This window comes from Argiope bruennichi, chromosome 10 (genome assembly GCF_947563725.1).
Source record: "Argiope bruennichi chromosome 10, qqArgBrue1.1, whole genome shotgun sequence".
NCBI classification, from domain to species: Eukaryota; Metazoa; Arthropoda; class Arachnida; order Araneae; family Araneidae; genus Argiope; species Argiope bruennichi.
The window spans coordinates 69,706,790-69,732,614 of NC_079160.1; the positions used below are offsets into that span (position 1 = coordinate 69,706,790).

The following is a 25,825-nucleotide window of genomic DNA, read 5'->3' on the forward strand; positions in this document are numbered from 1 at the left end:
GTGTATAATATATGGGGTCCGCGAATATAGCATCATAGCCTAATTACACGAAGAAAGTTCGATACGAATCGGACAGTCTATATTCCAAATCATGATGCATACGACGATTGCACAATGTGGAAACTTCCCTAGGTGACTGTGGAAATTTAAGGCCAACCAATGAAAGGAAAAGCGCTTCTGTAATATGCAAATTCTTATACAGCTCTGTTCCTTTACAAAGTTCAAATCAATCACCATTGCCCAATCTGGATGGTTTAAGGAGGTTTGATTTGCAAGCACGCTGATTAATAAGGTTGAATGTGACGAAATTGATTTTAATCGGATTTGATTCAGTGACGAGGCGCATTTCCACCTCCAAGGATATGTTAAACAGATCTGGAGGTTCTGGCCCACTGAAAATCTTCATTGCAACAGTTCGGTCACTGCATCCACTTGGGCTCACAGTTTGATGTGCGTTATCTGCCGATGGCGTCATTCGGCCAGATTTTTTTTTATGGAAAATGTGACCGGTGAAGCTTATTTTGACGTGTCGAATGACAGTGACATCCCATTCTTGCATGGCATAAATAAGATAAGTAATTATTTGTTTATGTAAGGTGGTACTAGATCTCACCGCATTCAGCGAAACTTCGATCTCTTACCGGAACCTTTTCACGAAAGACTGATCGGGGTTGATTCCGTTATGAGAACAGACAATGGTACAGGTATAAGGTGGCCACCTTATTCGCCGGATCTTAACCCATGCAACTTTTTTTTTATGGGAATGTCTGAAAGACATTATGTATATCACACAACTTTCAACATTGGAAGACTTGAAAGTAGCAATTGAAACCGAGGTCAAGGAAATTGGAACAGATGTTTTGCAAAAAGCAGTAGCGAACTTCTATTCCATACTTCAACATGTCATTTATTCGAACGGACGACATTTCGAAAATCTGTTGTATTGAAAGTTCTAAATAAACATTTATACATTTATTTTCACTTTTTTTTCCTCTTAAAGATTTTATAACACAAACTTCAAATCTTAATTAGACTATGACGCTATATTCGGAAACCCCACATATTATAAATCAAAATACTCGTCATGACGTATTCTATCCGAATCTCTAAATATTAAATGCTGCATACCTTGTGGAACACCCTGTAGATACAAGTACAAATACGAGTAAAATACAAGAAAATATTCTTAATTTAAAATAATATATATAAATAGGGAATTTTACGAAATACGGCTAGTATCCGAATTTCTGATCATTTTGTGCAGATGTCGCTGATGAACCCATGACCGATAGAATGTAGAGTGCCTCAATACCGTGGAATTCCACGGTATTGTGACATTCTAATAGAATATACAGATGAGTTAAGCATACTGAGAGATGGTACAGAACCCTCTCCTGACACTAGTTACATCATAGCCATTCTCACAAGCCATGCTGCTTTCCTATGGGGACCATCTAATCTCATTAAGCCTTTTTCGGACTTATTGCCAGGCAGAAACCGGCAAAATCCTCTATTATTACTCTTTGTGAAGCCTCCGTTATTTGTTAAAGAGAATGGAATTCGCCCCCCCCCCTGCAAATCCCTGCGTCTTAAGACGCTGTAAGTTTTACCTACTGCTTACTGAAGGATAATAAAAATATTTTACTTCTAAAAGATTCAAAAATCCGTCGAGTTCAGCCCAAAAGTACATCCAATATCGAGCCTCCCCTTCGTGGAAACAAGTTGGCAAAATGCTCTTTCTTTTAAGCAGACTGAAAAATATTCTTTTAGTGAAATGAATTTGAATACAGAACTCTCTCTAACCTCTCTCTGGGTACTAGTGGGCCCAGAGAAGAGGATGGTGCACATATTAGTTTGAATAAAGATTTATTTGCAGGGGATGGCCGACCCAAAGGCGAAGACCTTCCTTCTTGTCATCTTCTGCCAGGTCAAGACTGAGCACCGGAGAGTGGTGACGGCTCCGTAAATGCGTATTGCCCATACTATTACATCAGTGAGTGATTCTCAAGAAGCTATAACCACTTTAAGGGATGAGTTAAGCATACAGTTGGTTGTTTGGAGGTATACTCTTTCAATCGATGTTAGTCGCTAGTTTACTAAATCTGGTTTTAAGGTACAATATTATGCTTTCTGTATTCCTAATTCACCTTCTTCCAACAAACAGAAACCGTCGCCGAGAATCCAATGAATATGGATCATCCAAATGATATCTATGCAACAATAGTTTCATAAAGTAGAGACTAACATAACATAAAAATAATAGTGATTTGAAGAGTATCATTTCTTACTTTTTCGTATACCCAATAAGTACACTAAGAATAGCAATTATATAAATCTAAACCGAGATTTTGACGAATCTTTACCTTACAATTTTTTCCGAATCCGAAAAACAAATTTTTTTTTGGAATTATGTTTGTCTGTCTGTGTCCCCATGAACACAAAAACGCTTTGAGCCAGACGAATAAATTTGTTGAGGTTTTAAAACTATATTTGTCGCTTTCTATTAAATTTTGAGCGAAATACATTGACTACCTGACTGTCCGAGTACAAATGAATGCGATAACTACAAAACATAAGCAGCTAGATAAATGAAATTTGTTACGTAGATTAAGCATCTAAAATGCATATCAGTATCAAATTTCGAACCAAATCTGCAGAGGAGTTCATTTTTCACTCTGTATTTTTGAATGCATGCAAACACGATAATTCAGAAACGAAATGATTTAAATTAATAAAATTTAGTATGTAATCTTATGATTACAAATGTAGTCAAATTTTGTTTACATTTGGTCAGAAAAGAGATGTCCAAAATATCATGTCCATTTTGTGATACTTGCATATTAATTGCATTAATCGTAAAAAATATCGCCACATTAGATTTAAGTCAAAGACCGAACTTTCGTAATCCAGAGGTATGCAGTTAATAAAACAAGTTTGGATTTTCTTTACTATACTACGAAGCACCCCATTTATAAATGCGAGTCTCTCACAATTTTATGCGGGGTGGTCGGGGGGGGGTATTAATCTTTAATAGAGAATATGCAAGAAAGTATTTGAGAGACTATTTTTATATCTGTATTTATCATTCTGAGCAATGAAACTTTGATTTAAGATTTTAATATTTATGCAACGTGAATACACATTTTTGGGGACCTGTGGATGGTGATAAAATAAGAAATTGCTATTTTGAAAAATACTTATTACCCTCAAAATCCTAATTCTAATACTAAATATTGAAGTCTTACATAAAATATTAGAAACGTTAATACCTTAAATTATTGGAGTAAAATGATCGTCTTCACAGATTCCATCCCCTTTCAAATTATTTTAACAGAATGAGTAAAAAGAACTTATGCAAAACTTTAGGGAAAGTCAAGGGATACAAAAACAAACCAATTTTAAGAAAAGACATGTAGCAACAAAGAGTTTATCACTACCGAAGGACAAACGTTGGACCTGCTTTTATGGTACGAAAAGGTCAAAACGAAACGGTACAAAAATATTACATTATGATACCTCTCTAGAATACATCTCCGGGAACACTTTATCCAGTAAGTAAATTCACACACACACACACACACACACACACACACACACACACACACACACACACACACACACACACACACACACACACACACACACACACACACACACACACACACACACACACACACACACACACACACACAATGAATTAAAATGCGCAACTAGATTAATTTCATTTTTTGAACACATTTAAATGCTTCATTTCATATTTTGATCAAAATATCGAATATTTCAATAATATCCTCTTCTTTTATTACAAATTTATTTTTTCCTCTTTATAAAATTTTTAGCGTTTTGTGAATAAGATAGCTTCAGGGGGAAATTGCGAAATACTCAAAAGATAGTGCAGTTTTCATTTAAGAAAAATGAATGCTTTTCTAAAATTATTTCTGAATTTAATTGTTACTCTATATAAAAGAAAACCATTTTAACTAAATGTTTTAATAAATTATTTTTAACTATGAAGTAAATATTGAACTTAATAAAATCGGATTTTATAGAGATTTCATTAAACGAAAATACGTAAAAAATGCGAAATTTCAAGTTATTGGTCTGAGATATCATAACATTTAAATATAGAATGGAAGTATATCTTTGCATCTAAATTCAGATTCTAGATAGTACATATTTTTAGTTACCTGCCACTTTTGGACGTACATCTTAAGGAAACTTCTCATTAAACTAAACTCTCTTCGTTTCACTTCATAATTTGAAAAAAAAAATAGTTTATTTTACTCAAAATTCACTTTTTTTCACCTTTTACTTCAAAAGCCATTTTCATAAGGAAAGCTATCTTCAATATTGTCACATGTCATTATCAGCATCAATAAAAATATAGATGGAAAAAGACTCTCAGAGGACATTTTACAATAAATTAACTATTTTATCTTATTAAATTAATTTTGTAATTGAAGCGAAAACCCACAACAGATTTTGACGCTTTCATAGAGATAGAGTAAAAAAAAAAAAAAAAAAAAAAAGAAGCGACAATTTAATTCTTTTTCTCGTCTATTTAATCTCTCTTATATTTGAGCTAAATATACGAAAATAATATTTTTTACGCAAAAATGATTAAAGTACTATAAACAAAAAAAAAAAAAAACAAAAAAAAAAAAACAGACAATAACTATATTATACCTGGTCTGAAATGTCACTCTCTTCTTCTTAAGACAGTCTATTGACATAATCGACAATTATCGACTTAAAACAAGATATTGAAATGTCTCCTGTTTTAAGTTTCTGAGGCAGACATGGATACAAACACTTAAGTAACTGGACTGTGCGTACACATACACATCAACACGTGGCTTTAAATATTTCTCGCACCGAAATAAAATATTTTTAGGTAAAATAAAACTTAAAACTTAAACTTAAACTTAAAAAAAAAAAAATGCGAACGAGTTACGACTCTGTAGTTAAGAGGGCGGCAGTTTATTCCCAGCTTTTGCCGGATTTACTTGAAATAAAACGGAAAGATGTTGATGTTAGACGATCTTTATTTTTCTTTTTGAAAGAAAACAAAATATGCTTTTCCAACTGTCTAAACCTCACGTAAGCAAACGGAGGGGATCCACCAATTGGTCGCCAATTTCCACGTGACCGCTTTGTAATTGCTTCCATTGCCAATGAAGGACAATGCTATGCGTCTCGAGCAGCTGTTTCTTCAGCTGAAGTTACGCTAAAATGCCTGCTGGAGCGTGATGAATAAAGATGCCATGAAATTTTAAGGTGTTTTATACATGCGAACTGTATTGACAAAGGCGGTAGATTTATCTTTTGTGTAGGTTTTGTTGCATGATTTTTTATTTCTTCTTTTTTCATTATTAGTAAATATTAATGTTGTAACATTTCGTTAGATTTCGTTTTCCTTTTTTTTATGTCTAATTTGTAAGATATTAAATGTATATAATGCAATACCTGCTTAATTATGTATATCAGACTAGTTAAGAAACTATTAAGTGTTACAAGTGCATTTTTAATATGTAAGTAATAATGGAATTCAAATGTACTGACAAAAAAGATTAGCATTAATTAAATTTTTCTTAGATTTCATATTTTTTAAAAATTTTAATAATAGAATTATAAATAGTAGAAATATTAATTTTTATAAAATAATAAAATAAAAGGATTGTCTAGCTTTGAAATAAAATTGCAAATAGTAAAATAAAAATCCTACAGCTGACATTTTATTATTTTAATTTTTTCACAAAATTTAATAAGGCTAATTGGAATTCATACTCTACTCACTTTTCTAGATTAGTTTTAGACTTTATTTTTTTGGCTTCTTTCAAGCAACAACAAAAATCTATTTTCACTTTTTACCTCCGTTTCTTTGACCATTTTTCCAGTTCCTTTATTCCAGAAATAAATTATACATATCGTGAGTTTAAAATCAAAATTGAACATTGACAAACTTATGTTTTTTTTATTCAAATTATTTTCCCCAGAAGATTTTTTTTATCAACTAAAACATTTAATAATTTCTTAACTATGAAATAATTTATGGTATGGTCTCGACTTCGGTACTTGAAAGTTCTAAGTTCGAAACATTATTCAAACAGAAGTTACGTCATGCATATAGAATTGGGAAATGCTAAATATGCCATCACGAGTTAATCCTCTCACTGGCATGGCGTGAAAGTTTGAAAAGAAAGTGATCATCATTTGCACACAGTTCAAAATTGCAAGGTACGACCCAAAAATATTTCTTGTGTTTTTGAACACTTTAATGTTATTATACCTGAACAATATAATAGACCCATACTGTGCTAAAAATAGGATTTAAGTCATACAATTCCAAACAATGATAACCTGTGGATTTGACTCATATTTAGAACTCGACAGAGAGCAGTTTTGAAAATATGTTAACTTATTTCAGGTTTGTAAAATTTTTGACTAAGACCACAGTGCGAATGAGGCATTTATATAACACTAACTGATATACCTCACTTTGCTCATGATTAAAATTTTTTTCATAAATGCTATTTTTAATGTAGAATTACTTTTTTATAAAATGCTATAATATATAAAGTTATTTCAATGTTTAAAATCTTTATCGTCTGCTTTTAACTAGAATTTGAATATCAGTTGAACCAGACGATTTTTAAAAACTAATAGCTTACTTTCGTCATAAGTTATTAATATTTGTTATATTAATATTGCAAATTTTGTTCACTAATACTGAAGTATAAGGACAGTTGCCTTTGTTTCAGAGATTGATTTCAATTTTCTTTTGAGCGTGGTTAAATCACCACTGTAATACCAATAAAAGCATTGTCAAAAATCAAAATGAAAGAGAAATAAAAAAAAAAATATGTGATTAGAGTATTTTAAAGTATAAGAAAAACAATTTTTGTTAAATTCACTAACTGATTATAAAAATTATTTATTTTTGTACTTTTAAAATTTTGGAATATTCATTTTCATCATCTTGTTTAAAAGTGTGAAAAATTTAGTTGTTTTCAGCCCAGTTGTTTTGGAAAAGACGCCTTACATGCATACATATTACATAATCACAATGACTTATTTATATTTTCATTTGGAGAAGAAGATCAATTATATCATTAATTATATATAAAATTTATATTTTTATCCTGGAATATAAAAGTTATTTTTTAATTCAATTTACTGGAATTAATTTTTCATTGCATATTTACTTTAGAAAAGTTCAGCATAATATGTATATTGTTCAAAATAAGAAAGATATTCATCTACAGTTTATGAAAAACAGAACTTATCATTTCAGGTGTTTTTTTTAATCTTTGATTATTTTATGGTTTCCTTTCTAGATAAAAGAAAACTAAGGAACACACCCAAATAATTTCTGAGAATTCCAACTGATAATGAGAAAAAAAAAATGTACAGAAATAAAGTTTATCAAATTCAAGACAAATAAAAGAAATTCTTTAGTAAATATTCATTTCATTATTTTTTGCTATTTCTTACACGCTTAGGAAATGAAATGCAAACTAATTCTTATTATTTATTTATATAAATAAAAATGAAAACATTTTTTTTTTTGTTTCCAACAAAAATTTATTAGCTGAAAATATTTTCTTCAGATTTTATTTACTAATATTATGAAATGTAAGGACGGATTAAGTGAAGTTTCATAAGAAATAATTAATTTCTTATTAATAGAAAATGAAGTTCTCATTGCATAAACAAAGTATTCACAAACAAACAACATGACAGATTGGTTAATTAAGTTAGTCAAAATTAATTTAAAGTAATCAAAATGTGAAAAAAAAGAAAATATTTCTTTTATCTCAACGAAATTGAAAAGTACTATTTTGTAAATTTTTTTGAGATTAAAACTTCTGTACTTCTTTTTGGAGATTGAAACAGAATCGAAATGGCGGCTTTTATAATTCCTATTAAAAACAGAAATTTAAGCTGGTATTAGAATTTTTTAATTAAATTTCATATCTTTCTCCTGAAATAGTATTGATAACTTAACGAAATTAGCTTTCCGTGATTTTTAAAAATCTTCTATTAATTTATATTTTTTTAAAAATAAACTACGATATATTAAATTTCTTTGGTGCAACACTTTATCTTATTTTAATCAAAAATCAACTAACAGATGACAGAAAGATTTATTATATTATAGTATTTTATACTGAAGAGTCTTTTAGATTAAATATAAATTTACAGACGATAAAAGGATTTTGTAGATATTTTATATAAAACAATAATTTGCAGTAAAATTATGTATTTAAAAAGTATGAAACTCCGACGAATGCCGATGTTTATTTTTATTATGGAAACAATGTGTATGGATTATGTTTATTATGGAAACAATGTGTATGGATTATGTTTATTATGGAAACAATGTGTATGGATTATGTTTATTATGGAAATAATGTGTATGGATTATGTTTATTATGGAAACAATGTGTATGGATTATGTTTATTATGGAAACAATGTGAACTTCTAATATATTTACTTTATTCTATTGCAATTTATGCTTTTTCTATGGTTTTCATCGATATTGTGAAGGGGTTAATTTTCTTTTTTTTAAAATTAATTAAATATATGCTCAAGCAACACATGCTTTAAATTATTCAATTTAAAAATACATGTGAAGCGCGGAGTTCAGAAACAGTTTCAAGATAATTATTTGTTTTAGGTGCTCCAACATGTACACAAAATTATTCTGTACTTTTTTAATGGCTTTTCATGCACACTACCTTTAACCTTATCGTACTTACGAACATAAAATAACGTTATCTCTTCAACAAACGTGACGAAACGTATCACGATTTCGAAGAGGCCGACGGTTAGTAAGCAATTTTGTTAAATGTTGTAGGCGGAATTATAATGCAAACACCTGTTTCACCAAAGTGCTTTGGGATGATAAAGTGAGACCATCGACATAAAATCAAACAACAATTTATCCTCAAATAAAAGCGGAGGAACATTTGAAATGATGAGAAAAGTGCACTTTTTTATGGCTTATTTCTACTACTAATAAAGATGAACGTGTGTGTGTTGGCGCTCTAAGGCCGGATTTGACCTAAAATGACCGACTTTGACGCATACATACTTTGAAGGGAGAAAATGTGCAATGTGGAGGGATTTTTCTTGAAATTTTAATTTTAATTAAAAATTTAGCTAAATTTCGGCGTTTTTCAGCAAAATATTGCTGAAAAATGTTTCCAAAAATATTGCTAGCACAAAAATGATTTTTACGTTATCTTAAATATAAAATATATATATATGTTTTCAATGGTACTAATTTAATGATCGAGCAAATTGTTTCTAAATTTGGGCAATTTTTAAAAACATCTTCTTTTTTTCTTAATTTCCATTAATAGCTTACATTGTTGGCCTAAAATTCAAACCATTTTCATTATTTTATCAAATATTTAACCACGTTATATTCTTGCATTGTTGAAAACTTAAGAACAAAGATTTTGTTTGATATCTGAATAATTACTATGTATATACTATATAAAAAGAGAGAGAGAGAGAAGTCATAATGCCCTGAAATGTAGAGGGTCAATGAACCGTATATTTAAGTTTTTAATATCGTTATTATATTATTGGTATGGTTAACATTAGAAAGGTTTATGTATATAATAAACATAATTTAAGTAAGAAAGTGTAAAACGGTTTTAATATCCGAGAATTTGGCGGAACCATGGACATGATTTATTTGAATTTAAATATAACAAATACTCGAAAGAGATGATTAGGGGATGTAGAATATTGGTAATCTCAGAAATTTATGTTTATTGATGGGAAAATGGATAAGTATAGATATATCTTGACATTCTAAAGAAAAAACATCTTAATCAGTAAAAAAAACTGCCTTTTGGATCTACATTTACTTACCATCAAGGCAACACACCCATGCACGCACGCACTTACACACACCTTGTTTTAAGAACGGAATCCATGTCACACGGCGGCTTATATCTAATTTCAAATTGTTTTAAGCAGCATTTCTACTTAGTCATTAAAGATGCACATGCGTAGAAAGAAAACCGATGTCCAATCAATGGCAAGTGCCTTTTACTGATCGAATAACTACATATAACTGTCCGTTTCTTTTTTATCTGCGCATGTGCCATGTTTTTGGTATAATCGGCTTAATTTAAACTCATTAACATAGCATGTTTCTTTATGACATGGCAACTCTTTCCCTCACCTGCAAATTGCACAAGAATTCTAAAATTAAATTGACGCGACACATTTATATGTGCAACACGCGATTATAATTGATTGAAAAGAAGCTTTTTTTCAGTAACGAATTTGTGAAATTGCTTTTGATAAAATATGGCTTCGCTCCTTTTTAACAGAAAGTTAATCCCTGTGATTTTCGTTCAATTTTTCATGCTATTATTAAAGTTCCGATAAAACCTCACTTAAAAATAAACATTTAAAATGCTATTTTTGCAATTTTTTTGTTTATTAAATATTTAAAATTAGATTGATTGACACGATCAGTATATCTTGTACATTTTCAAATATGAATTAAATCATACGTAACGTTTTAGAACAACAATATATTTTTCACTACCGCTAAAACTTCCATTAATCATAAAAAAAAAACGATTCGAAATTTTAATTTAGTTATCAATTATGAAATAAATAATTTTATCTTAAAACCTAGAACTAAAATTGAAAAGAAATTTTGCAAGTTAATTAATCGCCAATCTTGGCAGCATCAGAGTGACAAGCATATATAAACAATAAAGTTTAACAATGGACAGAACTTTTTTTATTGAGTTTCCTCGCCAAATTTTTTTATTTAGCTACATTTTCATACTCGAAAGTTGACTTCTAAAGCACTTCAACTTCCCGATATGACCGAAAAGTCTTTCACAATATTTTGAAATGCGTTTTTTACAGTTTCATAATCGAATTTTTCGATTTTGTGGCCTTGAACATATGGAGGTATGTCCCGATATTCCCACCACGTGACGATGTCTCTGAATTCAACCGGAAAATATATTGTAGATTTCTCTAGAATTCTCCTTATTATTATTATTTTTTAAAAAAAAATAAGATAGAAGGGTAGCTCAAACTTTTTCTCAAAAAGACAGCAGATATGCCAATAAAAGCTTATATTTTGACAGGCTTATGAAGATGCATCTTTTGTATAAGCTGTCATGAACATATCTCCTACCCTTTCCCCAATGAATAAGGAGATTATTCTCTTTTGTTTGCTTTCGATATTTTTTTTTGATTGAAAATTCGCTTTAGCGTATCTAAACTATCAGATTTAAGTAGACATTTTTGTACATTAGATATTCATCATCGCAAACGATTATTTTGTTTTCTGAATTCTGATATTTAATTCATGAAGACATTCTTTTCTTTATGAACCAATTTTTTTTTTCATCAGTAAAAAGCGCGATTCATTTTATCACAAAATAGTTTTATTTCATATTGACAAAGATTGGAAAAAAGTGCACAGATACAACTTTTTATAATTTTTGATTAAAAATTTTTTTTATATTTTATCTCTAGTTTCTCAATAAATTATTAAAAATATTTATTATTTAAAAATAAATAAATAAAAGACCAATACTTATTTTCCCTTGTTTTTCGCAATGCACTTTTTAAAGGTATTTACTCAATTTCTAACACAAGTTTTAAAAACCGTTGATATGACTGAATAATTGAAATTTCCATCTCATTTATATAGTTTTATTTTTTACATATTTAAGTTTCACCTTTTAAATTCACACACACACACACACACACACACACACACACACACACACACACACACACACACACACACACACACACACACACACACACACACACACACACACACACACACACACACACACACACACACACACACACACACACACACACACACACACACACACACACACACACACACACACACACACACACACACACACACACACACACACACACACACACACACACACTAGTTTAAATATGTTTTCTAGTTTTACCTTTTAAACTAATTAATCCTTCTTTTAATGGTATCATGTCTTATTTAGTACATGATAGATAAGCAATAGATTAGATTTTCAAATATGATGTAGAATTATCAGCTTACAGGGGGTGACGCAAAACTTAGCTAACTTTAGTAAGTAAAACAAATTGAATCTGTTCGTCATCATAAACATCAATAAGTTACCGAGCAGATGATATGCAGATGGTATACGTTACGCAAGTCTATATTAGGAATATTGCTGCATTTCACCATTTACCCTTTTTAATAAATTAAAATACAAAGAACATTTCTATAGTGAAGAAAAATACAAAATATTATGATAAATTCTGAATGATATATGCATATTATATTTATTTAGTTGTTATTTGTCTTTTAGAGAGGGATATAATTATAATTAAAATTGCTAAATACCACCGAATTTGTTTCGAAATGGCTTGCATTAGTCTGACATGATATTTTTATTTAAAAAAATGAAAAAAAAAATTTAATTAACTTTAGATGGAATTAAAATAAGCTCAAAATGCAAAAAGGGGTAAACAATGTTATTAGGCATTAGAGAAAATTATTAAAAAAAACACTTGAAAGCAATCTTTGTTTTGATTTCTTAAAAATGTTCGCCATTAGTCAAATTATTTTCAAAAAATTTATTTAATGAAAAAAAAAATTCTTTGGAAAAAGATAAACTTGATGATTAATCCTCGAAATTGTAAAATTTGTGATACTACCCTTGTCTAGGCAATTTTTAAAAAATAATTATGTTTCCATTTTATTCACTTCTTTGCAAAATCAGAAAAAGAAATATATTATGTAAAAATGCTATTCATTAATTCTCAAATGTTGCGTTATTTAATGAAATTGATTTTTTTTTTATTTTTCCATTTGTACAATAATATTTACTTTTGTTTAATATACATTTAATACATTTTTTAATGTTCCTATTTCCATTAAGTTTTTGAAACATTCTCAAAAGAATTTTTTTTTTATATATAAAGTCCTGTGACGAGATTCCTAAATATACTAATCGCATACACTTTTCGATGAGATAAAATTTTTCAGTAGTTCAATTCATCTTCTATTGAATTTAATGAAAATCTAAAGATGGATCGAATGACAAATTTGTACATAAAGATAGATCGAAATTGCACATTTTACATTCAGTCGAGAAGTGGATTTCAATTTTTTTGCTACCATGATATAGTTAATATGTGTAAGATGTTTACAACGCCGAAAAATAAAAGATAAATTAATTTTTTTGTTTAAGTTTAATTAAGTTTTGTTCAAGTTTAATTAAGTTTTTTTTTTGTTTAAGGAACCGTATTGATTGTGGTCTTGCAGAAATTTTACTACAAAATTTTATTATTACAATGTAATAATAAAATGTAATTACAATGTAATAAATTAAAATTACATTGTAATTTTAATTACAATGTAATAAAAATTTTTATTATTACAATGTAATAATAAAATTATTCCACAGAATTTTGCACAACTTTAACATTTGGATAATAAAATGGGCGCAATTTTGTAATAGAAAGAGACAAAATATAATTTTTGAAATATGGCTATTTCCGCAAATTATTACAGAACAAAATTAATTCTGCATTATTCAAATATAAATAATTATTTCCTTTTCAGTTCTTCGTTATACAGAATATTGCAATTCAGTTTTGCATAGCAAACGATTATCTAAGGATACAATTTTCATTTCTGAGTTCTGAAAAAATAAAATGGTAGTTCGTTTTCAGTTACATATCTGCATCTAGTTGCACTGTGCAACAAATCCAATAATTCATATTTCGACCTTGAAATATTTTTATATATGAATTAATCCAGATAAATTATCTGCGATACAAATAAAAATGTAACAGACGGCCAAATAATTAATTAACGTTAGTCTCAAAATAAGCCCAAAATTCAACAATTTCATTCCATAAATCGTCTGCAATGATGCTGAAAAATTATCGTTTTGTTTTCGCTATCTTTTTAACTGACAAAAATAATCGGAATACTGAAAAAAAGCTAAAAATCCATTTTAACCAATTACTTTCAGAAAAAACGAACAAAAATTATGGAGGTTATCTTCAGTTCACTCAGTAGAATTTTAATTTAATTTTTTTATTGGTCATCTGCCAAAAAGCTAATGCATTAAACAAAAATTCCTTGGAAAATTCGAATCTATATTCCGCAACAACACAGTACAACTTTTAGTCTCGATTCGTCTGTCTTTATATTATATATAAAAAATCTTTCATAATTATAACAATAATGTGCTGGCATAAAATATGCGCTTAATATCATTGCAACGCATGGATATATAAGTGCACTTATTTAAAAATAAAATGAATAATAATGGGAAATTATACTTATTTAAAAAAATTATTACGGTATGAGGAAAAATTGCACGAAATACAATTGGAGTCACTATAAATTAATTTTGTTAAATTTAAAAGTGAAGCAAAAATAGGTATTGTGCAATAAAAATAATATCCCGAAGCTACGAAGGAAAAATGTCAAAATTTCGATGAATTTATTTAAATAAAAATTGAATTAAAAACCCCTTTATTTTGAAACTTGAAAACTCTTTCTTAGAGAATTACTATTACTGAACCAAATTTGGTAGCTCTAAATTTAACGGTCTCTCATGTAGAGGGCTTTGAACCAATTTTTATAGACGCATCGAAGAATATACAGACAATATCCAGTACAATCATTTACAATTGACCTTTAGACAATTTTATTGACATTTACAGTGATGAAATTATATTATTTTTAAATTACATGCAGCCATATAAGAATCTAGAAATATACATTTTGAGGTCGCAAAAATTTTATAAGCAGAAAAATTAGGATATTATGTTTCCAGAATTCATTATGTCATAATAATAGACTATAGCATAACAGATGGTAGCTTATTCATTTCTGCATAGAAAATTAATTTATATAAAGTTTCCAATAATAAACTCGTAATCAATGTAATAATAAGTTCAGAATGGCAATACTGAATCCAGATGTTATACTATCAATTACCAAATTACGACAAATAAAACAAGATTGCCGAAAAAATCCCTCCCTTTAAAAAAACTGATTATAATATTAATAATGGTTGAATATACAACTCAATTATTATTATTATGAAAGATTTAATTTATACCTTGCTATGGATCATATAAATAGTAAACTGCTTTTGGATTCGACTTATTTGTCCACTATATCTGAATAGGAAAATGCAGCAAATGCTGAGTAGGAAATTCCATCACAATTTTTTTTAAAACAACTTTTACAGAAAGAAGATAATAATCTGTTTTTTACTTCCATTCAAAAATTCCTTTTGAAAAGCTTTTACTTAACTTCATATATTTCACGTTTGTAAGGTTGGAACCAAAGATTTGAAATTTCGAGCTTTCGAAAAAGTACACTTTTATTAATGTTACACAGAAAAGAATTTTTTTTCCAAAAATTTAGTAATATTGCAAAGAAATTAAGACGATGGAAACATGAGAAAGAAATTCAGAATATTCATTAAAAGGTCAGCATATATTGAAAATGTAATTAAAATTCTAAATTGCCCCAATTTTTATCGTTCTTGTTTATTTTTGATAGAAATTGATTCAAAATAAGAAATTAATAATATTATAATAGATAAGATAAAAGAATATTCATATTCTTTTATCCTTATAATAGGAATACTATTCTTGCGAATATTTGCGATTATAATATATTATGAAATACTATATAGATTATTTACAAATGAGAATGTATGTTCTTAGAAATCTAGAATAATTAATAAAAGGTAATTTTTTTCACGAAGCATTTTATATGGTGTTTAGAATGTACATGTAGGCTTAAAGAATTAATACATTTAATATAATGGTTTGTGTAAGGCTTTGCTGGGCCAGCGTGATTGTGTTCGATTCCCGGATAAGGATTACATATTTTATGCTCTTTTATTGAAATCACTATGATTATCAATAAAGCTCATAAAATAGAAAATAATATATAAAAAAAAACTTTGAAAAACCTTTTTTTGTGGGTGCATAGAAAGCAAAAATTTCTTTTTCAGCAAAAAAGTTTAAATGTCAAAACAGAAACCACAAAAAGTTTGTGACACAGAAAACAATAGAAAGACATAAAGCCATAAGGAATATCATAAGAAATAAAAGAAAATCCTAAGTATTCATTAGAATTAGAATATATTATACATGTAACCATAATTCCAATTTACTTAATGCTTTTCTGTCTACAATTCACGCGTTCTCGATTTTTGTTTTGGCATCCAGATTTTTAATGAAAATTATTTTTCCTTCTAAGTACAAAAATATGATTCCTTTCAAAAGTTTTTATTATATTATGAATTTGTAATATAATAAATATATTCGCTTTCTTGCGAAGTTAGTTTCATTGAGAGGTAAAGATTATTTTTACAAACAGTTCTAACAGAGTTAGTGCCATTTGGCGACAAAAATGAAGATTGTTGAATATGCGTAAATTTCGGCGATATCTCTATTAAGACAACAGATTCGTTGTTTCTTCTCGAGCTTTTGATACCATATGACGAGATCTTTAAAAGTGGAAGCTCTCACTTACGGGAAGTAGTTAGAGTAAATTCCCTCTTTAGAGTGTTGATCGAGTTATATCTGAGCGCTTTTTATTGTAGTGGTTGTTTAATAACCTTTTGCTGTTTATGTGTGTTCTGTTTAATTTTGCACATGCGTCTTTGGGTTCATTTCTGCTATGTTATTGATCTGTATTTTGTGTGGAATTAAGTGTCATTATCTGTTATCGAACCTGCTGAACTTTTCAAGGTACACTCAACAGATGGATTTTCTGTAACAATATTTATTATTTAAAATTTGGTTTAATTTTTCTGTCTATTTTTTAGCACTTTCACATTTTTAACGAGACTAGTTTCATATCGTATATTTGTTTCTAGAATAAGCTCAATAAAGAAGATTTTATTTCGTTTGTTAAGTTTGTCTGCTTTTATTGAATTATTATGTTTTAACGCACCGGCTTCAAAACCACATGTTTTGAAAGAAAAACTAACGAAATTGAAAAGAAATTATACATGCAATAAAAAATTTCTTTTAGTAGTGTTAAATTACAGACTTTTGGTCTTTTTAAACTCCACAGTATTTAAAATTCAGGCATTTAAATTGTTAATTGCTACTGGAATATTATCCGGAAACAAAATTTAAATGCAGGATTTTGAATATTGGATAAAATGTCAAAGAAATTTGAAATATTACGGCTCCTAAAAATAATATGAGTGTAATGTGGATTTCAAAATCTGTAAGGAACAAAATATATTTCCACAGCAAATAAAGAAACATAACTACAACTATTTTAAGCAGACACATATATATAGACAGTTTAATGAATTTTTATACATATGTTCCAAATGGTGAAACTAAGATGATCTTTTATTCGATAGCTTTTTAACCCTATATTGTACAATATTGTATGACATTGATCAATATTCGCAATATTTTTAATACTGTGGAATATTGTTTAATATCTTATAATATCGTACGATAGTGTGTAACAGGCTGTGCTACATGGGAAAAGCTCTTAAAACTTTTTAAGTAATTCAAAACTAGAATTCAAAAACTCTGAGAATCATATGTAATTTGCTTCTCCTTGTAATACGTAGAACAAAGAAAAGGTGGGCAAATAAATATGTCTGGAATAAAGATAAATATTTGTTCGCATGGCTTTAAAATAAATCCATACTTTGTATCTGAAGCTGAAATATGGCACATGTGCTGTTTACGAGAAGAAGATCAGAATGAGCATTACAAAGTTCACAATTAAAAAAAAACAGTAACTATTTGCTGCTTTTCATTATTATATTCCAAAATTATTATCTAAAAAATAAATTTTACAAAAGGGATTTATTATGCTGTATTTCGAAACTTTAGATAAAAAAACATTTTTAAAAAATGAACATTTAATGTTGACTCGAACAAAATATATCGCCATTTTTTACATAACCAAATTGTGGACTCTGGAATATGTATTTGGTTTTATCTTTACTAGTATAACATTTTAAATAATTTTCATAAAATAAATATAAATTATAACCGATATTAAGATGGAATATGTAAAAATTAATTATACGAAATTTTGAAAATTTTATTTAGTAATATCACAATATTAAATTCTTTCGTTTCCAAAAAAAATTACCTTTTCAATGATGCCAATTTTATTTCATTACAATTTTCTCTTATTTATTTTAATAAATTTTAAAATTTTATTTGAAGCACAATCTTTATGTTTTTATTGTTATTATGAAATTAGAATTCATTCCATTGTTTCATCAAACTATTCAGTTGTGTGCATTTTCCAATGTAAAAATTAAGGTAAAAAAGTAACTTTATGTGGACATTAATTTGGAAGCAAAATTTACTCCTTCGATTTTATTTCACAGTATATATACACTTTTTAATTTGTGAAACTGTGATTTATCATAGATTAATGCCATTAAATTCATATTATCAATATTAATGTGAAATTTTACATAAAACCATTTCATATTTCTTATTTAACAGCCAGAAAATGACAATATTTCGAACGAACAAGTAGCTCGCCAAAGACGGCTAGCTGAACAATAAATTAAGAAAATTGTCATATTATGAAATTTTTGAACAATCGAAATAAAAGATCTTGATACTATCGGCCTATATTTCTTATAATATCATAAAATGATCTTTCGCTCAATTTTTTTTATGTACTTAATTTGTAAAATGTATGCAAATATAACTCGACACGATGAATGAATTACACAGAAAGAGCATATGTTTTCCTGAAATATATTTTTTGCTTGACATTTACTTCGCACGTGAAGCACACATTCTTTTACATTTTATACAATTATTTACTAGAATCTTATTTATACATATTGTAATTTAAAATCCCTCTATCCAAAAAAAAATATTTTTATTTAATATTTTAACAGTTATATTTGTTATTTTTTAAGAGTTAAAGATTGAACAAAACTTATAAATTACTGCACATTTTCTTTCTGCTTTCACCAGCAGTGATTTTAATAATAAATCACTGCTAATTTGATCTGCAGCGAGAAAGATTTTGACTAACATTTTTCTTCAAGATTATGTTTTGAACACCACGCATTATTTAATCATACGAGAAACAGAACAGAAAAGAAAATTTTAAAAAATGAATGAAAGCTGTGCTTATTTTGAAATAAATGCGATCCATCGTGGTTTCTTTGTTTTCTCTGCAGCTGTTATAATAGACTTTTATTGCATTCGATTATTTTGTTTTCGAACAGCTCTAACACAAGTCACTGTTTTTATTTTCATCTTCTAGCCGTACTAAAAATATCTTAGTTTTTGAATGTCGCAATTTTCCGATTAAAGCACGCAATATGAATTGCGATTTACTTCAATAGAATGGAAAATTTAATGAAATTGATTTGCAATTACGAATTTCAAAATTTAGAGAGCAAACAAACAAAACATACTTTCAAAAAACTGAATTTTAGAATTTTAATCATTTGAAGTAACTTTATTGAAAAATGATTTGTTTATTTCATTATTGAATAAGTTAATCAATAAACAAAAAAATTATCGGATTTTAATAATGAAATAAACTAATTATAAAAATAATTAGTTTATCTCATTATTGAATTAGTTAATCATCAAACAGAAAATGATCATGGAATATTACGAAAAAAAATCAAGCAATCAAAACAAATCGGGAAACAATTTCAGGTAGCACTTACCTCTCTAAAGTAGCAATGCTACATAGACGACTTGAATGAAAATCTGGCTGTGAGGCTGTTTTTTCCAATTTTCTGCCTTCTATGCCCCTTTTAAGGGCATTAATGGAATCCATTATAATTGTTGAGTATTCTTTCTTTTCTGAACCTCCAGAAAAAAAACTGAATACAGCTCTAACTGCTCCTAAGTAAATTAAGTAGTTGCTTCCAATTATATTAAGTAATAAATAAATAAGGAGATGATTTTAAAATTTCTCCTTTCACATTTGATTACTTCTCGATCACTGATATAAATAATTGATGAAATAAGAAGTTATAAATTTTGATGATATATCAAGGTTCTAGCAATTTCACAAGGATCCATGAATTCACTAAATTTCAGAAGTTTTACATGGATATACTTTCGTAATTTAGTTCAATAAAAGCAATATTTATGACAAGATTTTTTTAAAATGCAAGCATTCAAATGCAATATAAGCAATCAATGCAAAATAAGAAAGCTTCCTATTTGCAGAACGCCATACCTATCCATAATTTAAAACAAAAAGAATTTTATGAAAATTGTAATTCCTGTCTCAGATTATCAGTCTCATCAAATGAGAATCATACAAGAATAATTATTTCATCTCGAACGAATAAGAACACCATAAAATTAATTTTTTTTCTGGGCAATCAAGAACAACGAATTTGTTTTCGCAAACGATAAATGTTCGCACTTATTGCGCCTGCGCCGAAGGCCGAGGAAAGCAAAGATTTTCCGAGAGAGATGTCAGAACTTGGAAGTCTAAGGAGAAACTGAAGAATTTTTCGGTATCGTCTACTGAAAAGGGTTCTGGTCCTTGAAATAGCTGCCTGCCCAATAACATCTGCTCACTGTTGTCGTTATGGTAACCTACGCCCACCCATCCAGGCTACTGGACACGGTTTCGAATAAAGGAACTAAACGCAACAGATAGATGCGCCTTATTCAGCAAATAAATAGACATAGGATATTTTTATTGACTGCGTTTTGAAACATTTATCTGTTGTTTTGACATCAAAAGATGATGATGTGGAGGATTTATTATAAGACGGCGCCGCAAATCTTAAGAAAAAAATGTAACCAATTTTTTAACCAGATAAAAGTAATTTTGGATACTCTACAATTTCGGAAAAAATAAATAAATAATCACATGATTGCGAAATGGTAAATATAAAATACGAATATTTCTCATTTGAATTTGCATAAGAATATAAGAGATTGCGCTTGCCAAAAATAAATTTATCTTAGAAAGTTGTTTTAAAATAAAGATTTTTGATACAGGAAGATAGAAAGTGAAAGAATAAATATTTTAAGATGGATTAAAATGTTTATGCTTTTTCCAAAATATTTTTGTTTCTTCTTAAAATAATGATTGATAATTATGTAAACTTTGAATATCGTAATGCTTAAAGGAATGATTTATAATTCTGCAAGAAATTAATTCAATAGACTGTGTTTTATTTCAAATCGGTTTTAGTGTTTGAAATGCAAGCACAATCTTTTTTGCAAAATTAAAATGAATTTAGTTGCTAAATATAGACTTTGAAATGTATAATTTTTTAAATTAGATAATGTCTAACAGATAATTAGCCATGACACAGAATTTAATTATATAAAGGTATAATTCTATTATATTACATTAAGACTTGCATACGAAGAAAATTTTCTTAAGAGTAACAATATAATCGCATGCTATGCTCTTTAAAAAATTGTTACTTTCGCATTTACAAATATAAAGTTTTTTTTTTTTCATTTCATATATCGCTCCGTTGTTACTTTTTCATATGTGAAATGCACATACGCTCACAGACACGTATTATAATTGTTAAAAAATTGTACCATGCGATTTTAATGAATTTTCACATTTTAGACTTCCCGATTCAAGAAAAAAAAACATTTTGAAATTTTTTTCTATGAATACAATAACTAACACGCAAACAGCAAATGGATAAAATATGTCATGCAGTCCTTACACGCAAAATACCGATTTATATTAAATTTTTTAATTTTTGTATTAAATTTTATCAATTATGAACGAAATCCATACTTTCTTATATATATACTTTAGATTTTCTTTTGCAAATATTTGATTCATAAGTTCGAATATATTCCAAGTATATGTTCGATTTTCTTCGAAATAGCATATAAACAAAGAATAATATCTAAGAAATATTTGTAACAGATAATTTTTTGTAACAGTCTAATATAAATAACATCACGTTTCAATTCTGTATGCTTTTATATATATATATATATATATACTACTTATATGCAAAGAAAAATCTACTCTTTTATCATATTTTTATTTGATTTGAATTGTTTCACATTTATAAAGATCAAATTTTTTAATACATTTTTCACTTATTCCCTAATAAGTTTTCAAATTTTCTGTAACTAGCTGTTCTCGATAACTAAACATTACTTTAATATTTTCTGCATGTATTTATCAATTAACTGATTAATTTAATAAAGTTTTGATTCCATTTAAGTGGTGCCATCTGGCAGTGAATTTAAAAAACATTAATTTCTAAATTTCATAATATTTTTAATAAAGAATTTTAAATTGTTTAAAGTTACTTTTATGTTTTCATTTTTTTTACAATAAGAATAAAATTATTTAGTTAAGAAATAATAATTTAGGAGAAGGCCCTATCCTCCCCCCAAAAATAAAGGATAAAAATAAAAAAAAATCCTAAAAGATTTATCATCGACAACAAAAGGAGTAAAAAAATCATTCTATCAATATAAAATGAGGAATAATTTTTAAAAGTAGACGAAAGCTGATAATAAATTTCGTATTTAAAAGTTGTAGATCCATTTTTTATTTCTGTTCCTTTTATATCCGGATTTTCGAATAATTTTTGCATTTCGATGAGTTTGATTTCCCCAGTAATTAAAAAATAAAGAGGGATTTTATTTAACAGTAATTTATTTTACTTTCTCTCAATTCTTATATATTTAACTTTTTACTTAATGTTTTTTTATTTATTCCCGGAAATTACAAAATAGTACTTTTTAATAGCTCGAATCGTTCAATAGGGCTAATTGTCAGAACTCGTTGTTAAATTCGGAAATAATTATTTCTTGAACAATAGATTTAAAAAAATCTTCAAAATATAATTTGAGTTTTATTTAAAAAGTAATTAATATTTTAACACTTTCTCGTAATAACTTATAGAATATATTTCCGCTCAAAAGCCATTTTTACACTATTTTAAAATTCCAAGAGTAAATTCCTTTTTATCAGTTTAATTTGCGTGCAATTTTTCTATAATTTTAATACATTTTAAATAATTTTAAAGCATATTTTACAATAATACTTTTCATCGGTTTAAACAAATGATATATGATATCGTGACGATATTTAATTCATTTTTGTTGTTTGCATGTTATTGCTTGATACAAGTAAATTCAATAATAAATTGAAGATCAACGAATCAGGCTGAAAGCATTATCATACTACGATATTTCCCGATAAAATTCAAATTTTCTTTATTATTATTTTGTTATGCCTGTCTCACTGTATATGCATTCGTTAACTTAAAAAGCAACAAGAGAGCTAAATTGGCATATGAACTATCCATCAAAATTGTCGACCTACATCAAATTTTAGATCTAACTGGATAAACAAAAGAGGTGCAATGTGCACGCTTGATTATCATATATTAATTTACATATAGAGCGTCACATACGAAAAAGTTGAAAACAAAATTTTTGCTAGTTTGACACTGAATTGAATTGAAACTATGTCTACGTCTACGGTTTTAACTATTTGGTACCTGACAAGTAATAGGTTTTGTTCTTTTCGACCTCTATCTTACACTTGTATATTAGTCGCCTTTGGCGACCAACTAATTCGCCTGGAATATTGGTTATGTTTTATAGAATAATTTAAGTATCAAACTGCAATAGACATGAAAACTGAGTTATTTTAATAATCTTATTTCTGCTATGCTTATCGTGTGCGCAAATACTTTTAATGAAATCGGGCCACATAATGTCATAGAGCCATTACAAACGTAACTTTCCGTAATCCGAATTTTAACTGACATTGCCTCTCTCAGGATAATGTGACTTCACTTTGCTATTGCTCAAGAACGATAATAAATATAATATACTCGATTAAATATTTTTCAATACATGAAAGCAGGTTGAATTTTATTGCAACTATGCAATACTGTATTAGGAGTTTTGTTTTAAATATTGTAAGAATCCAGGGAGGGAAAATGCACGAAAAATTAATTTGTATCTTTAAAAAGATAATCTTTTTGAATTTCAAAATGTTGCGAAAACTATTTTTGAGAGCCATTATTTTTGGATGCAATCCGGAAAAACATTAAAATCTGCATCTTTATTATGATTGAAATACAAGCACTATGGATTTTTTTAAAATTTAATTATTTAATTCACACATGTATGCACACGCATTTATTATTATTAAGATACAAATGTTATGGAAAGTGTTTCATTTTAATTATTTAAACGGAAGGAAGCAATTAAATACTAAAATAAAAAATTGGAATTACGAATCCTAAAACCTGGAAACCATTGCTTTATAAAATTACTAAAATATAGCTTCAACTAAGCTAAAATTTTACGCGAATAAAATACTTTTACCGAGAAATACAAATAAAAAGAAAAGAACTCAAATATTGTGTACTTCTAAAGAGCAAACAATTTTATCCTGAGGACCGGGAAAAGTGCAAAGAGTCACCATGAAGGCTTTAAGTATACATCACGGATCGATGGAGAAATTCAACATGGTGCGAGTTCCTCTTCTCGTATGGGAACGGACCGATTGCTCAAGAGAAATCGATTTATTTTTCTCTTACAAAATGATGCACCTATACTTCGGAAACAGCTTTATTGATTTTTTTGATACTGAACGTGCTTTTCTAGGAGAAAAACGTACGTATCATCAAATATCTCCCAAGTGCCGAATCATCAGTTTATGACTCGTTCATTTCTGAGATTTAGTTTTTTGTAGATATGATTTATAACTGTAAATGTTTAAACGTTGCATTATTTAATCAAATTTAAAATACTTCGAAGTTTAAATTTAATATTTTGCGTAAACAATATGTTTTCTAAAAAAAAAAAAGGACGCTGGAAAAAATGACGAAAGAACACGCATACATTTCAGACCCTGAATAAAAAAAAGCAGTGTTATGTATGAAATCCAGATACATTAGAATTCATTTAGTAGTTCATCAAAGTTGGTAGACATTACATCTTTTCATATTAACTAAAAGCATTGTTTTAATTTGATATGATAATATTTAAATTAAACTTTGTACATCGTTTTAATTTAAAAGAAATGGTAATATTGCTTTAATTTGAACGACTTTGTAATATTGCTTTAATTTGAACGACTTTGTAATATTGCTTTAATTTGAACGACTTTGTAAGATTGCTTTAATTTATACGACTTTTTAAGATTGCTTTAATTTATACGACTTTTTAAGATTGCTTTAATTTATACGACTTTTAAGATTGCTTTAATTTGAACGACTTTGTAATATTGCTTTAATTTGAACGACTTTGTAATATTGCTTTAATTTGAACGACTTTGTAATATTGCTTTAATTTGAACGACTTTGTAATATTGCTTTAATTTGAACGACTTTTTAAGATTGCTTTAATTTGTACGACTTTTTAAGATTGCTTTAATTTGTACGACTTTTTAAGATTGCTTTAATTTGTACGACTTTTTAAGATTGCTTTAATTTGTACGACTTTTTAAGATTGCTTTAATTTGTACGACTTTTTAAGATTGCTTTAATTTGTACGACTTTGTAAGATTGCTTTAATTTGTACGACTTTGTAAGATTGCTTTAATTTGTACGACTTTGTAAGATTGCTTTAATTTGTACGACTTTGTAAGATTGCTTTAATTTGTACGACTTTGTAAGATTGCTTTAATTTGAACGACTTTGTAAGATTGCTTTAATTTGAACGACTTTGTAAGATTGCTTTAATTTGTACGACTTTGTAAGATTGCTTTAATTTGTACGACTTTGTAAGATTGCTTTAATTTGTACGACTTTGTAAGATTGCTTTAAT

General features: G+C 27.9%; 1 protein-coding gene across 4 annotated transcripts in view; it reads right to left on the reverse strand.

Moving 5' to 3' along the window:
- LOC129988901 (tumor protein p53-inducible protein 11-like) overlaps nucleotides 1-25,825 on the reverse strand; it is an 83,896-nt gene that overhangs the window by 30,216 nt on the left and 27,855 nt on the right. Inside the window, exon 1 of one of the 4 annotated variants that reach the window (XM_056097184.1) lies at nucleotides 19,744-20,606. The exons of 2 other annotated variants lie outside the window; for them this stretch is intronic. In XM_056097184.1, the coding sequence (XP_055953159.1) occupies nucleotides 19,744-19,856 (113 nt within the window). In that variant the 5' untranslated portion in view covers nucleotides 19,857-20,606. Of the gene's footprint in view, nucleotides 1-4,686; nucleotides 4,888-19,743; nucleotides 20,607-25,825 lie in introns of those variants that run through there. One more of the 4 variants, XM_056097187.1, reaches the window with a different exon arrangement.